This window comes from Eurypyga helias, unplaced genomic scaffold (genome assembly GCF_000690775.1).
Source record: "Eurypyga helias isolate BGI_N326 unplaced genomic scaffold, ASM69077v1 scaffold17425, whole genome shotgun sequence".
Classification (NCBI taxonomy): domain Eukaryota; kingdom Metazoa; phylum Chordata; class Aves; order Eurypygiformes; family Eurypygidae; genus Eurypyga; species Eurypyga helias.
Window position 1 is genome coordinate 75,725 of NW_010249708.1, and position 14,859 is coordinate 90,583.

The 14,859-nt window shown below is 37.9% G+C and overlaps 1 protein-coding gene across 4 annotated transcripts in view; it reads left to right on the forward strand.

Annotated features, from left to right (window-relative positions):
- The window catches only part of CDK17 (cyclin-dependent kinase 17), a 52,455-nt gene that overhangs the window by 36,483 nt on the left and 1,113 nt on the right, over positions 1–14,859 (forward strand). For all 4 annotated transcript variants that reach the window (XM_010151466.1, XM_010151467.1, XM_010151468.1 and 1 more), the window contains 11 exons: positions 3,661–3,717; positions 5,864–5,978; positions 6,354–6,448; positions 7,290–7,352; positions 9,862–9,985; positions 10,986–11,106; positions 11,641–11,738; positions 12,042–12,147; positions 12,935–12,977; positions 14,184–14,274; positions 14,513–14,590. In XM_010151466.1, the coding sequence (XP_010149768.1) occupies positions 3,661–3,717; positions 5,864–5,978; positions 6,354–6,448; positions 7,290–7,352; positions 9,862–9,985; positions 10,986–11,106; positions 11,641–11,738; positions 12,042–12,147; positions 12,935–12,977; positions 14,184–14,274; positions 14,513–14,590 (991 nt within the window). The remainder of the gene's footprint in view (positions 1–3,660; positions 3,718–5,863; positions 5,979–6,353; positions 6,449–7,289; positions 7,353–9,861; positions 9,986–10,985; positions 11,107–11,640; positions 11,739–12,041; positions 12,148–12,934; positions 12,978–14,183; positions 14,275–14,512; positions 14,591–14,859) is intronic.

The window sequence follows — 14,859 nt, forward strand, 5'->3', positions numbered from 1 at the left end:
CACGTAGTCAGGTCAAAGTTGGGGCTCTCGTGTGATATAGTAGGAAGGCCCTAAAGCAGCATAAGGTGAGGGCAGGTCCTCCTCACTGTTCTTTTTGTATTCAATAGCAATTTTTCTGTCTCAAAATTGCTGTTGAGATGATAGATGTGTTTTAATTTTTCCTTTTTTTTAAAGCATATGTGACTTCGAAGAATATGAATGAGTAAATTCATCTGTATGTTTTTAGATTATTGGATAATTTATAAAAACCAGTCTTTCCTTGGAGATGGCAGAATGAGGATTCCTATACTGTAATTAGAGTATAAATGCTAGAAATCCTAGCCACTTATATAAAATATGCACATTCCTGAAAGAGTTAAAAAAAAAAAGAACATTTTTTGTAAAAATAAGACATTTCAATTGTAATTTGATCTACCGGCTTTCTTTAATGTTAATCAAGATCTTAAAGAATTGCTAGACCATTACTGACTTCCTGAGCAAATTCATTGTCGAGAACTTCTTTGCAGAGAAAAAATGGATAGGTTTATGAAATCTACGTTGTTCTTTGTTTTCTTGATTTAATGGATCATTTAATGAAAAATAATATGGAAGTATGTGTAGCAAATTAATTTTATTAACTCTGAAATCTTTATTTTATTCTTTGTGAATTAACAATGTCTTTAACAAAGCAATGGTTGAGTTTTACCGTGTATTTTTACCCTGCAAAAATACAATTTGGTGTGCTAAACTAAAGCTCTGGTCTGCATATAACCTTTTACAAGAACTGTATTAAAAGAAGCAAAGATTGGATCACAGCACTGGAAGTAATAATATCACGTTTAAGTAGATCAAGATGTCGTAGCAAGCTTAAATATTTGTGCCTGAATTTTGTAGCTCATTAACCACTTCGTTGATGATGTATCATTGAACTGAGGAACAGACCTCCCCAAAGCTTCCCTTTTCAGACGCTGGTGAAGTACCTTTTCAGTAGAACCTTTTTAGTGGAATGTAGTATTTGGGGGCTGGGGGAGTTACCTGTATATCTAAAAACTCTTGCTAATATAACGTTGAGCCTTGAGAGCAGTTCAAGTCCTCCCTCCCTAGGTACTAGCAGACAGACAGAAAAACAGTGCCCTCTAATGAATGTGGAGTGCGTATGGAATCAGCTTCCTGTCACAAGGTTGCTTTGTTTGGCCTTTTAAAAACACTTTCCGAGCTTAAAAGTCCAAAATGAAACCTGCCAGCTGTACTGTGGTATTAAGGCATGCATTTGCTGCGTTGTCCTTCCATGATTTCAAACTAACCTTTAAAAAAACAAAATTGAAGGACTCATTATTCTGAGATTGTCACTGAAAGCTTGCTCACAGCCTATTAATTACAGTATATGTGTACTGTGCTCTGCTTCAAAGGCATGGCTCTTCTCAGGGCTCAGTAGGAATCAAAGTAAAAAAAGCTATAAAAAGTATCAAGTAAGGACTTGTTGTACTTTAAGTCTGTTGTATTTCTTTGAAATACCAAAAATAAAATAGTTTTTATGGTAATCGTGTTCTGTGCATACGTGTACATGCATGCACAGTGGCATAGATGTAACTGATGCACCAGCCAGTAGAAGTAAGAGACCATAAATAGAGTGTATCAGTGTTTCTGGGTAAATCAAGGTAGACAGTTGTGTGTTGGAGAAAAATGTCAAATAGTGCAGGAATTATTTTGAAGGGAAAGGAAACTGATCTTGGTTTGCACATTAGATTAGTTTTTCTTAGGAGTGGTAGGCAACCAAAATGTGATTTAAAAATTAAACACATTGAAAGGGAGGTCTTGAACAATATCTGTCTTGTGTATGTAGGAAATACTGTATGATTTTGTTGTCTGAAGAAGATTTTAAGTTTGTTTGTCGGGATGAACAACATTGAGGTTTCTTAGAAATCAGACTTCTAAGCTGTATTCCAAACTATCTGGCAATAACAAAGCCAATGGCTGTGAGTTCTCCTTGGGTTTCTCCTGTAAACTGAGCAGCCTATCTTTTCAATTCTAATACTATCTAATGCTCACTTCAAGATATGTTTGTTTAAGTAGATCAAGATGTACTTTGGAAGCATAATATTTATTTTACTAGCATTGTACCTCTATCAGTGGTATGTTTAAAATTTCACTGGAGTTATAAGGCTTGTCAAATATCAACTTTGCTTATATTTTGGGATAAATGGCTTAGCTTTAACAGGCTCCTAAATATGCTTGATGCTGAAGTATCCTTACGCAGTTTTAAACCATTTCAATTCTAACACTAATTCAATAAAGCAGAATTACTCTTAATACTCTGTTAATGGAATTATGTGCCCATTTTTCTCTTAGATATGTCCGGTATGTTTACAGACAAGATCTTACACTTACTTAAGGTGTATTTTCAGGCATGTGTTCTGAAAATTAAGTATTAATACAACTTTAGTATACCTTCATATTGTTGTCACATCTTAATACAGTGAGCATTATTTATGTTACACTGTGTTACCTTGAATATACAACTTCAATATCCATCATATTTTAGGAGCAAGTCAACATACTCAGACTAGTGGATGTAAATGCTGAAGCCAGTCCAAGGTCAAAGTAGCATTCCTTAGAAAGAAACAGCACGTGGAGAGCTATGTTTGGTAGTGGAAGGAGGTGCTGCTAGGGAGAAAACCTGGGGTTTTTATCTTTGTATGCTCAATTGTCAGTAAAGCAAAACCCCATGAAGCCTGTGGATTTGGGGTTTTCACAGCATACAGGCTTCTATGCATTTCGTAAATTGGTTTAAAAAAAAATGACATTTTACATGTGTACTTCCAGCAGTATTTACACTGTAAATACAATATAAAGCTTTGGCGTAGTTGACAATGGTCTTAGGTGAAAATAAGTGTAGTAAGAGATAGCTGTATTAAATATGATAGTAGCAGATGATTTGAACAGGAAGAGAGTAATGATCTTACAGTCTTCGGGAAAAGGTGTTCCATAGGCAGGCAAACCCACCCGGCTTGCATTGCAGAGCTGAGTTGGTGACAGAAAAAAGAAGGTGAATATATCCAAGTGAAATGCACAACAACATGAAGTTATGAGCCATGAAACATAAATTGTTGAGACAGAGGTGGAGATTATGGAAGAATGATGTTTAGGGATTTTACTGGCAGAGTTTTAGACTGAAAGGCATTGAGAGGTCAGAATGGGAGATGAAAACTGGAGCCGAAACCTTGAACGTGTTACATATATTGGTAGAGAGCAAATAAGTAATGAAAGTTATTTTGAAAGAAGCAGCAGCATATGGTTATGTGAAGTCAGAGTAAGGATGGAATAGTTTGAGATTACTTCTGTGCTTTAAGCTATAACAACCTCATTAGTAGTAATCAGATTAGAAGAGTGGAGAAGACTTTTAAGTAGGAGGTAGGGTAAAAAGTAGGGTTTTGGTCTAAGTGTAAATCAGTCCTTCCAGGATACACAGTGGACTGGCCAACAGGTTGAGCATCAGGTTTGGATGCTGGGATGCATTTATGTCATAATACGTGGGATTGTTTTGAAAATAGCAGAATTGTGAGGTGTTTGGTCAAGTACTATCAGATATTTTTCTGAAACAAAGTTTAGCTTGCTCATTAAATAATACATAAATAATGGTTTTGGTTGCAGTGATCGATTTTCCATTTCTTTTCATTGCAGTCAGAAATTGGATTTGGAAAAATGGAGACCTATATCAAGTTAGAAAAGCTTGGAGAGGTATGTATAGCTTTCTTTTGAAATGATTGCTGCTTTGATGACAATGTCTTGTGTGAAATTTTACATAAATGTTAACTGAAAAATCTCCATGTCCCTCAAAGTACCCATTGAATTTATCTTTTCAGTAAACCAGACATACTCGACGTGTGTAACAATGTCACAACCACACAAATGTTCTATGCATATATAAAAACCATCACTAAGCTGGGGAAGAGCAAGACTCCATTAGTGAGTGATCTGTGACCTTACGTAGGCTGGATGTGTATGTAGATAGACAAAATTACTCTGTCAGTATAAAAAATAGTGAAGTCTGGTGTCCTCCTGCTCTGAGTTAGGTGGTGGGGAGCACTCATGCTAGACAAGAAGCCAGTGCTTGCAGGGAGCAGGCAGAAGCTGTCCATGTTGAGGTAGAGAAGTCGGCTTGCCTGAGCTGGGCAGCCAGCTGGCTGCTGCCACGTGAAACACGTAACGCTGAGTTTGCCTTTCCTGCTGGGACAGCAGCAGTACGGCTTTCTACCTCCACCCAGCCTCTGGCTTCCAGAGAAACAGGAGAATTCAGGAGGGCCCAGGTGTCAGTCCTGTCCGATTTGATTACGGTTGGTCAGTGGGATCAGAACTGGAGAGGGAGCACTGGAATGGGACGCACGGAACGTTGCAGAAGGACGGCAGGGCTGGTCGGCATCTCTGCTGTGTACGTTGCAGCTAGTCCTCCATTCACAAAGTTTTCATTTCCAAACGCACTCATTTTTCATTTTGCCTCTGTTACTTGTTAGGTGGGTCACTAGACAGGGCATAACGTTGTGCATCTTTGCAGGAATGTTAATCTACTGGCTATCATGTCATAGTTGTGGGTGTATGTTATTTCACTTGCTTACCAAGTGTAGTGGACAGCACCAGGTTTGTACTGTAACCTAGGGCAGTTTCTGTAACTTTGTTGCTTCCTCTTTGCAATTGCTGGGATTAGTTGTACCTACTTGCTGTTTTATCAGACTTTCTTGTCTTACGTAACGTGCCGTGACAGTTTTGAATCCCTTACTGTGTAAGCAAAAAAAAAACAGGAAAAAGGTAAGCTTCATAATATTCACCGTTCATTATGTCAACCAAAATGGAACTTTTGACACACACACTGTTCTCATGTAAAATATGTGATGAAGATGAGAAGTTATCAAAGGACTTACATAAGGTTAAGCTCTGGGGCCCTCAACATCAGAAGGATACAGACTGGTTGGAGCGAGTACAGAGGAGGCCACGAAGAGGCTCAGAGGGCTGGAGCACCTCTCCTATGGGGACAGGCTGAGAGAGTTGGGCTTGTTCAGCCTGGAGAAGAGAAGGCTCCGGGGAGACCTTATTGCCCCTTCCAGTGCCTGAAGGGGCTACAAGGAAGCTGAGGGGGGACTTTTTACAGGGACCTGTAGTGACAGGACAAGGGGCAATGGGTTTAAGCTGACAGTGGGGAAGTTTAGATTAGATATCAGGAAGAAGTTCTTCCCGCAGAGGGTGATGAGGCACTGGAACAGGTTGCCCAGAGAAGCTGTGGATGCCCCATCCCTGGAAGTGTCCAAGGCCAGGCTGGATGAGGCTTTGAGCAACCTGGCCTAGTGCAAGGTGTCCCTGCCCATGGCAGGGGGGTTGGAACAAGGTGGTCTTTAAGGTCCCTTCCCACCCAAATCTTTCTGTGATACATATTCATAAAAGTAATGGAAGACTATGTCTGCAACCTTTGGCAACATAACTGCAGCATAGTGTAGAGATACCTGAGCTAGTTTTAATCAAATAGAGACTTGCGAGTGGGTAAACGATCCCAGCAGGGAACCTAGTGAAATTAATGCTACCTGATCTGACTTCTTTGGTAGCCATAGGGTGTATAGCTTTCCATGTGATTTTCAGAGCCATTAAAGCATATGCACACTTTGTGTCTTCTGTGTTTTCAGACATGTGCCCCACAAAATATTTTTGTAGTTTTACATATCTCAAAAAAAAGACAGTGTAAAAACTATTCATATGCAAAATGGAACCTATTCGAACCTCTGGCAGAAGTTTTTTGGGGTTTTTTTTGGGTGTGTTTTTTTTTTTTTTTAACTGATCGACTAGTGAAGGAACAACTTGTAAAAAAGCTTGTAAAAGTTGGCCTTTTTCCATTTTGTAGGGTACTTATGCAACAGTTTATAAGGGGAGAAGTAAACTGACAGAGAACTTGGTAGCTCTGAAAGAAATCCGACTGGAACACGAAGAGGGAGCACCATGCACAGCCATAAGAGAAGGTGATAACGCTTTTTTTTTTACTTAGAAATACCTCTGGATTTCTTTTTGACCCAAGTACTGTTGGAAATACATAGGCCATATGGGACATTAATGAATTTGTTACTAGTTTTGATGAGGAAAATTTTAGTCTAGACTTATTAAGAGCTAGTGTTTCAATATATTTACTTTATGGGTTGTGTTCTCAAATGCAGTGTTATAGATGATTTTATACTGAATTAGACTATTATTGGTGAGTAATTTTCACAGATTCAGAATACATTTTACCAAATGACTGCTTCTTTATAAAAAAAATAGCTTATGCATATGAACTTGCTAGAAATGCATTTACTGTGTTTTGCATTTATTTATTTTATACTTAAAATTCTCTTCTGCAGTGTCATTATTAAAGGATCTGAAGCATGCAAATATTGTTACATTACACGATATTGTGCACACAGACAAGTCTTTGACTCTTGTTTTCGAATATCTGGTAAGTGCTTAAACAACAAGCAGCCTTTACATTCAATTTATTGTTTCTAAGTAACACAGACATAACAAAATTCTGTACTCTTTTCAAAAATTCCTGGACAGTTTTCTGCTGCATCTAGAATCATTCAGCTGAAAATGAGAAAAGTGTATTCAGTTCTTAAATTGCTGTAAATTAGGAACTAGTGTTGTGATCACTTCAGAGTTTCATTAATAGAAGTTAGTGGTGATCTGCCGGAGCAAGTTGTCTACTTGTACCTAAATCTTTAGCGTAAAAAAAGTTAATCACACTAAGATTCAAAGGGTATTTTTCTGTTATGACACAACTCTTGCAAGCTGGCTAAGGAAAAAAGTGTACTTTGAAGTAAACAGCACATTCCATCTTGTAACAATCTTTTCAAGCAAGTGTCCACAATTACCTGTATCACCTGCTTGCCTCCTGCACTGTAGGCTTATCACTTTCTCACTGAAACTTTGTCTAATGATCTTTTCTTATAATATGCTGGAATATGTAAGTGTAGTAAGAGGGATGAGGAAAAACTCTATTTCCAATGTAATTGTAGAACATAGGAATTTCGTAAAACACTGTGTCACACACAAGGTGAAGGAGACAGCAATAACAAATAATGTTGCCTGAGATGATGCAGCTTGCTGGATAACCTGAGTATTTATATCCTGGAAAGCCAGATTTTTCTGCATGTTCAGGCTTTGGGGCTTTCTATCATTGACCAACTTTTGCAGAAAACTCAGTTTTCTAATGCATTATTTCAGTTCTAACAATAAATAATATTCATGTAATCTGTTGTCCACAATTTTAACAAACAGTGGTGATGGTGTTTTGACAGGACAAGGATCTGAAGCAGTACATGGATGACTGTGGTAACATCATGAGTATGCACAATGTAAAGGTGAGTGTTTTCAGTGACGGGGACCGTCTTCCAGCTTTCTCTGTTCTGATAAGGTTTAGGGCTTTTTAAAAAAATTAAAATTAAAGAAATTTAACTTCCTTCTTGGCCTTTGGGCCTGGCTTAACTACATTTGGTATCAGATGGAGTCTTTCTTTTTGGTTTTGATGTTTTTTAAGTGTTCAAAGCACTGAAAACAGGAGATGGTATAACTTGATATGCTTTCATTTTCTTTGAAGTTAGGTATTTAAAATTTAAAACTTCCTAAAAGATAATACCTTCATAATTCTTTTGACCTCTTCTTGTCCTTCCATTATTTTATACTCATTTATTAGGTCTGTAGTTTGGTGTAGGCTGGGTTGCCAGTATCGCCCTGCTGTATTGCAGCCTGATCGAGCCACACATGGCACAAATGCGGTTGACAACACAATGTACTAAATCCTGTGAAGTGATGGGGTTTGTGTGCATTCCAGCAGAGTTGTCATCCTTCGTTTTGGCTTAGTTGCATGTTGAAAAATCTGTTCTTAGTTGAATTGCGTATGGAATTCGGTCTGGGTGTTGGTTACTGTTTGGATAGCTTTTCCTTTTATTCTGTTGTCACATTGCAGTTAAGTACCTCTGGGGAAAGACATCTGCCCTTAACCTGCTCTTTTGCTTCCATTGAGAGTCTGCAAAGGAAAATTGCTTAATTTGTATCTGCTTCAGAGACAACAAAAACCATAATTACGCTTGTGTTTTTAATTAATACAATAAGGAGTGCTTTAAGCTTAAAAAAACCAATAAGGAAAAGCTGTAAGTGGGAAGCTGACTTCTGTAATAAGTGCAGTTAGAGAACAAGCAGAATCTGCGTGTGGTAATCCGGGCTAAGCAGAGTAACTGTTTTTCCTTGTTTGCCTGTTGTTTAAGCTGTGCCCTAAGAGCAGATTTATATGGTCAGTAGCTTTGGCACTGGGAAACCAGAACAGCTGCTTAACTGTAGTAGCTGTAGATGCTTACCTCACAATAACTGTGGGGGATTGGGTAATTAGTAACATTAGAGAGACCTTCCTGTCATCACTCCCCTCGCATTCCTCAGCTAATTTCAGGGGTTTGAGTTTTAGCAAAATGAAAATGTATAATATAAAGATGGGTGTGATCTCTGCAGGTATTACTGTTTCAAACAAAAGTTTGAGCTAATACGTGTTGTCTATGTTTCCACATGCCAACAGTGGTGAAGATTCACTATTTCTGTAGAAAACCTGCTTTGCTTACTTGACTAATCCTTGCAGTCTCAGTGCACGCTGGAGATGGCTATGGATTTCCACAGCAGTCCTGTTAATATTACTTGGGACTGACTACCCCTGCGACAGTATGGACATGAGCAGATGGAGCAAAATTTGTTGCTTCTCATTCTGCTCTTTGAAAAAGGAAAGAAAGAAAGAAAAAATCAGTGCCAATTCCTTTTTGTTTTTTAGAACAGATAAATCCCACATAAGCAGACTGAGAACAGATGGATGCAAACTACACCTGCTGTGTATTTGTCCAGTTCAGGAAAAAGAATTTGGTGGTGTCACCTGGTACAAAAATAAACTGATGTGTTAGAAAATGGTCATATAAAAACATTCTAATGTTTCTGCTCAAAAGCCCTATTCCATGCTGAATTTGTCACATTTATAAACATGGCTTTATGTAATGTTCTTTTTTCATTGTACATTTGATCACCTATACTGGCCGAGGACTGTTATGTGGTAAATGCCAGAGGTCTGTTGTGTAAAGTCAGACCCTTTATACATACAGAAAATGCAAAATAGTAGTCCTTAATGCAGTAAACTTGCTTGGCTGCCCTCTGCTGACCCTTCTTCATCCCTTACTACGTCTGTGTCTATATATGTGCAGAATTAATATGCGTGACTGAAGTTGCTTGCTTGGCTTGCTCTTCCAAAGGACTAAAATAAACCTGTGTGTGTCAAGGTGAGGGGATGAATATAAATGCTAGAGGCAGTTGGGCTCTTTTAGTAATTCTTATTTCCCCGTTTCTCCATGTTTTGTGAGCTTGTGAACCCCAATGTATTTTTCCAATAGCATGCCAAAATGTTCTTTACATGGTTTAGCTCAATTGGATAGAAAGGATGCAGAGCTGCATTTTCAGAAGGGATTCTGTGGCAGAAAGGAACTTGAGTATCGTCAGAGACAGTTACTTTTAAGGACATTAGTGTGGGGAAGAGTACTGGTAAATGCTTACTTAAAAATAAACAGCCCTGTGGTTCTCTTCAGTTAAGCAGAACAAATTGCTCTTAAAATCTTTGTTGTGAAGTATCCTGTTACAGCAGTGCATGAGCATAAGGGGATTTTAAATCTGTAAACAATGATGGTGTTCAGAATGTGTTCATACGGAAAAGTAACTTATTTTTTAGGAGTATTTTTGTCCTGTTTACAGTACAGAGACTTAACTCCGCAATACCCAAATGGGCTGTTTTAGTCGTGTAATCTGCACATTTTTAGTCTAATTTATATAAATATTTTCTTCTTGCAGCTGTTTTTATACCAGATTCTTCGTGGTTTGGCTTACTGTCATAGGAGGAAGGTATTACATCGAGATCTGAAGCCACAAAACCTACTAATTAATGAGAAAGGAGAGCTGAAGCTTGCAGACTTCGGTATGGCTTGAAATTATTCTGTTCCAAATATTTTCTTCACTCAGCAAAAGAGAGGCATCTTTCCTCGTAAAAGAAAGATGAGAACATTGCGTCTGTCGTGAATTTGTGCATTCTTAGATGGAAAATGAAAGTCAGCATTTTACAGGATATTCGTAATCAAAGTAGGAGGTGTATAGGTAGTACCGTCGCTTGACTTGTGGTTTGAAAGTCGTCTTACAGCTCCCTTGGAAACAGAGGCTTAGTCAGATGCTTAGGTGGAGCTCAAGTTGCTTTTCCTAACACTCCATAGTCACTGCAAAGCAGAGTAACCATGACAGGAGAGAGAAGGGGTCTGTCCGCATGCTAAATTGTCAGGTGTTGCTCCCTCACTGATACACCTTGTTCCTTTGGGATTTATTCTAGTGGGGCATTCAGAGTTTCCTGTTGCATTCTGTGTCAGGAAGGTCCTTTGAAAGTCATGCTACCGTGGGTTTTTCCCCTTGTGCGTGAATGAAAGTTGTTCACAAGATTGCATCTAACATGATAGACCGAAGTTTTATTGAAGATATTACTGACAAACTGACAGTGTTTGGGTGGAAAACCCCTGCTGATCCCACACTGATTTTGTCTGGTCCCACGATTTCATTATTCATTTGTTGGCTTCTGCCTCTTGCAATATAATTCTCAAATGGAAATAGTGTGGCAGGGTTTTCACAGGGGGAGGTGTCATACTGATCTAATGCCTTGTTGTTTTAATGAAATGTGTGGGATTACTTCGGTTTTGAACTGTTTACCTGCCTCTGTGCTTAAAAATGCTGATCGTGAGATTGGTGTAAATAACAAGAGGCAAATCACAGGTTGTAGAAATGTATTTATTAGGGCTTTTTAAGGAATGTTATTGGGAAACTCTTTAGCAAGTATAATAATGTTGATTTAACTCTTAAAAATTCTGTGTCAGTTCCGTGCAAAACCAAAGATTTTGGCAAGCTGCGCATGACTCTCTCTTTCTCTTTTTATCAAGGATTGGCTAGAGCAAAGTCCGTTCCTACGAAGACCTATTCCAATGAAGTTGTCACATTATGGTACAGACCACCTGATGTTCTCCTCGGATCTTCAGAGTATTCAACTCAAATTGACATGTGGTTTGTATAGCTGTGCCTAATTTAAATTTTTCTTCTCAGGGAAGTTAAAAAAAATGTCAGCTCTTTATTAATATGTAGTAGCATTCAAATACAAATCCTTTGAATTTTTGAAGGCTACAACTGAGTGAGATTTTTAGAGGAAGGATTGGCAGACAGGGAAGATGCTATTATTCCTCTCTGAAAATGCAGAGTACCTTTTTATTGGTTAGGCATTAGGCTCACAGTGTTAAGGAAAAAACCAAACGTTCTCCTAATGACATGATAATGTGGTATTTTACTATGAATTTCAATGCAATTGATAAACTTGACGCCTGAAGGAAAAGGATATAATGTAGCTATGACGTAAGTTTTGTTTAGTCTTTGACAATTCTTTTCTTCCTACGTATTTTTCAAAACAATATTTTTAATAGCATGTGGCTAACAATCAATGTAATAATTTGGTTTAACTGAAGAGAAATCACAGAAATCTTTAAGAGCTGAAAGATTAAATTGTTGGATTGTTTCTGATTAATCTTTTTCTCCCTTTTGATAAAGGGGCGTTGGATGCATATTCTTTGAAATGGCATCAGGAAGGCCTCTTTTTCCTGGGTCGACTGTTGAAGATGAACTGCACTTAATTTTCAGACTTCTGGGTAAATGGATGCTTTTAGAAGTAAAGTTATCACTAGATATTTGTTCTTTTTGCACAAGAACTATACATGTTTATATCTGTAAACAATGATAATTTATATGGCATGGTAATTAAGGTGAATGACTGTACTCTTGATCAAAAATGATTGAGCTGAGTGCACAGCTGAGTTTGTACAACAGATTCATTGACGGTTTTTTTTGTTTTCTTTCTTTCCTGTTTAAATTACAGGATTAAAGGCATATTTACGTCAAAGTCGTTCCTTTACATTTTTTTAAGTTGAATTTGTTGCTTTTTTTGAATGCAGGAACCCCGTGTCAAGAAACATGGCCAGGCATTTCGTCCAGTGATGAATTTAGAAACTACAACTTTCCTAAGTATAAACCACAACCCCTCATCAACCATGCACCAAGGTACTTTGTGTTTTATTAACAGAAAATGCACATCCTTGTGGCTTTGCACGTTTGTAAATGTGAACATGTTTCCAAGTACGGTCTGCTACGGAGTGCTGGAAAACAGCACATCAGTTGTGTTATTGTGGGCAGATAGTAATGCGAAGCATAATCCTGGTACTAAGAGATTGCGTTGTCTGATATTGCTCAAGGTACCACAGCTCCGTTACCACTATAGAACGATGCCTGCATAGTAGGAGTATTCACACAGCACTTCCCAAATAACCCAAATTCTCTGTTGTTATATAACAGGCCCTTTGTTAAAATGACACAGTTTTCGTGAGCGGTCTCTTGAAATCATTCTGAAACCATTGCGAGGAGTTTGAAGGGCCTGCACAGTTGTTAGAAATAAACTTTGTCACCGAGGCGGCCACATTTCTTTATTGACTCTGAAGAAAAAGATTTGGCATTGTGTACTAGTTAATGAGTAGTGTTAGGCTTAAAAAAAAAAAATCAAAATCAAACCCACAGTTTTTTTGCTAAAATAAATGATCCAGGTCTACCTAGTATATCACAATCCAAAGCTCAGGATTTGTCTGTCCCCATTGTTTTTCAAATAGTCTTGTTGTGAGATACTGGTGCTTGTATGTATACACACTAACATGCAGGAAAGTTACTTGGGTGAAAGCATTTCCCTATTTAATTTTCAGGTGTGGTATCATTTAATGAAGTCGGTTCCTCTGCAGTTTTGCTTTTGTAAATACAGTTCACTAACTGTTTTAATTTTTTAAAATATTTTTATTTTTAGGCTAGACACGGAAGGCATTGAATTGATAGCGAAGTTCCTTCAAGTAAGATGTGGTTTTTTGTCTCTACTTTATAAAAGTGCAAGTTCAGAGTTTGAATGTATTATTTACAAAATCAATTAGAAGCTACAGTGTCTGCTAGATCTGAGAGTGGAATGTGCAGCTGAGTCTGTAGAGGATGACAGGGAACAATGATGGTTTTGGGAAGCCTGTGTACTGTAAGAATTTAGAACCTGGTATTTAATTTTTTTATTTTTGCCAGAAGTGATTTCTTCTCTTACTACTTTTTCTAGAAATAGAACTGATTCTTTTGCTAGCAATTCCCAGGAAAAAAAAAAAACAACTTTCTGAAAGAAAGTATTAAAACAGAACTTTTAAATACAAATGCTACATTTCTGTAATGATGAACTTAGCTTACGACTAGAGGAGCAGTTACTAAGGTGCAATATTACTCTTTGATCTCACAAATTATATTCAAAAGGTGAAGTGGTGTTTTGATTTAATCTTTTAATCTGTATTAAAAATGAGCCAGAAGCAAGAAGAGGGGGAGGCACGACATAAGGCCAAGTTTTTGAGTAGGTGCAGAAGCACTGTAACTTCCCGGTGTCAAACGTTCTTGGTACGGAAGGTGGAGTGCGGTTACTCTGCCTTTCAGCCCGAGAGTGAAATTCTGCAGCAGGTGTTCATCTGTTTAGACATTGTGTCAGAAGCGTGCATGCAGTCCCTGGTTGGACTTTGTTCGTACTTGTATACAGCTTATTAAATGTCTGTATCTTTGTCCAAATGGCCACAAATGCCAAGTGGGAGACGTTGGACTGAAGATTGTGTTGTCTGACGGTCCGTTCTGTGCAAAACACAGCATCGAAGTTCATTGAATTAGAGAACTCTTGTGACCTCACACAATCGCATTTCATTGCAACCTAATTCTAGAATATAATGTAGACAGAAGTCAGTCATCTAATCATTCTGACATCTATAAATAAAGATTAAGTGTATGTTTGACTTGCATCCATTTCCAGCAGTTATTTTGACTGCTTTAGCAATCTTGTTGTATGTTGATAATACCGATTTAGATAACATATGTTAGATTTTTCGCGTGTGAAATAAAAGGAATGAAAACACGTTTGTCCTAGTGAGTTGGCGGGAAGTATTGAGCAAGCAGACCTCTTTCCTCACTTTAATGGAGTAACTTGATGCAAAGAGGTTTTGTTTAATGAAAACCAACACGCTTGTGTCCTTTTATGTCAATAGTATGAATCGAAGAAGAGGATTTCGGCAGAGGAGGCTATGAAACATGCGTACTTCAGAAGTCTTGGAACAAGAATACACACTTTGCCTGAAAGTAAGAGGAGTAGCGAAGTAGCAGAGTATTGTTAAGATAGTACATTAAAGCCAAGTGCATTGCTTAAGGAAAAACTCTCAAGTCTACTCTGTTAAACAAGTCGAGTATATATTGACGCAAATATTTGGGAATAGGAAACTATTTTTTTTTTTACCTAAAACGTATAATTATGAATAGCACTTTGTTCAATGAAGCATAGTTACATTTGGAATGAATTTATTCCTTTGTTACGTTCCAGGTGTTTCAATATTCAGTCTAAAAGAGATCCAGTTGCAAAAAGACCCTGGCTTTCGAAATTCCACTTACCCAGAGACAGGTATGGAAAGCATAATATTTTCTCATATCTGCAAACAAAGTGCTGTGCCAGAGACATGCGGAACTGAAAAATGCTGTGTTAAATTGTTCTGTGGGAATGTACTCAAAATCTCAAGAAGGATTTGCGCAGCTTCCCGTAGAGATAAATAAGCTAAATGCACGGGAGGTGGTGAGTTTTGCTAGGGATGGGCAGAGGGACTGTTCGTATGAGAATGTCTTGGAGTTTCAGACCGTTACGGTGTGGGTGGCAAAGTAAAAAAAAAAAAAAAA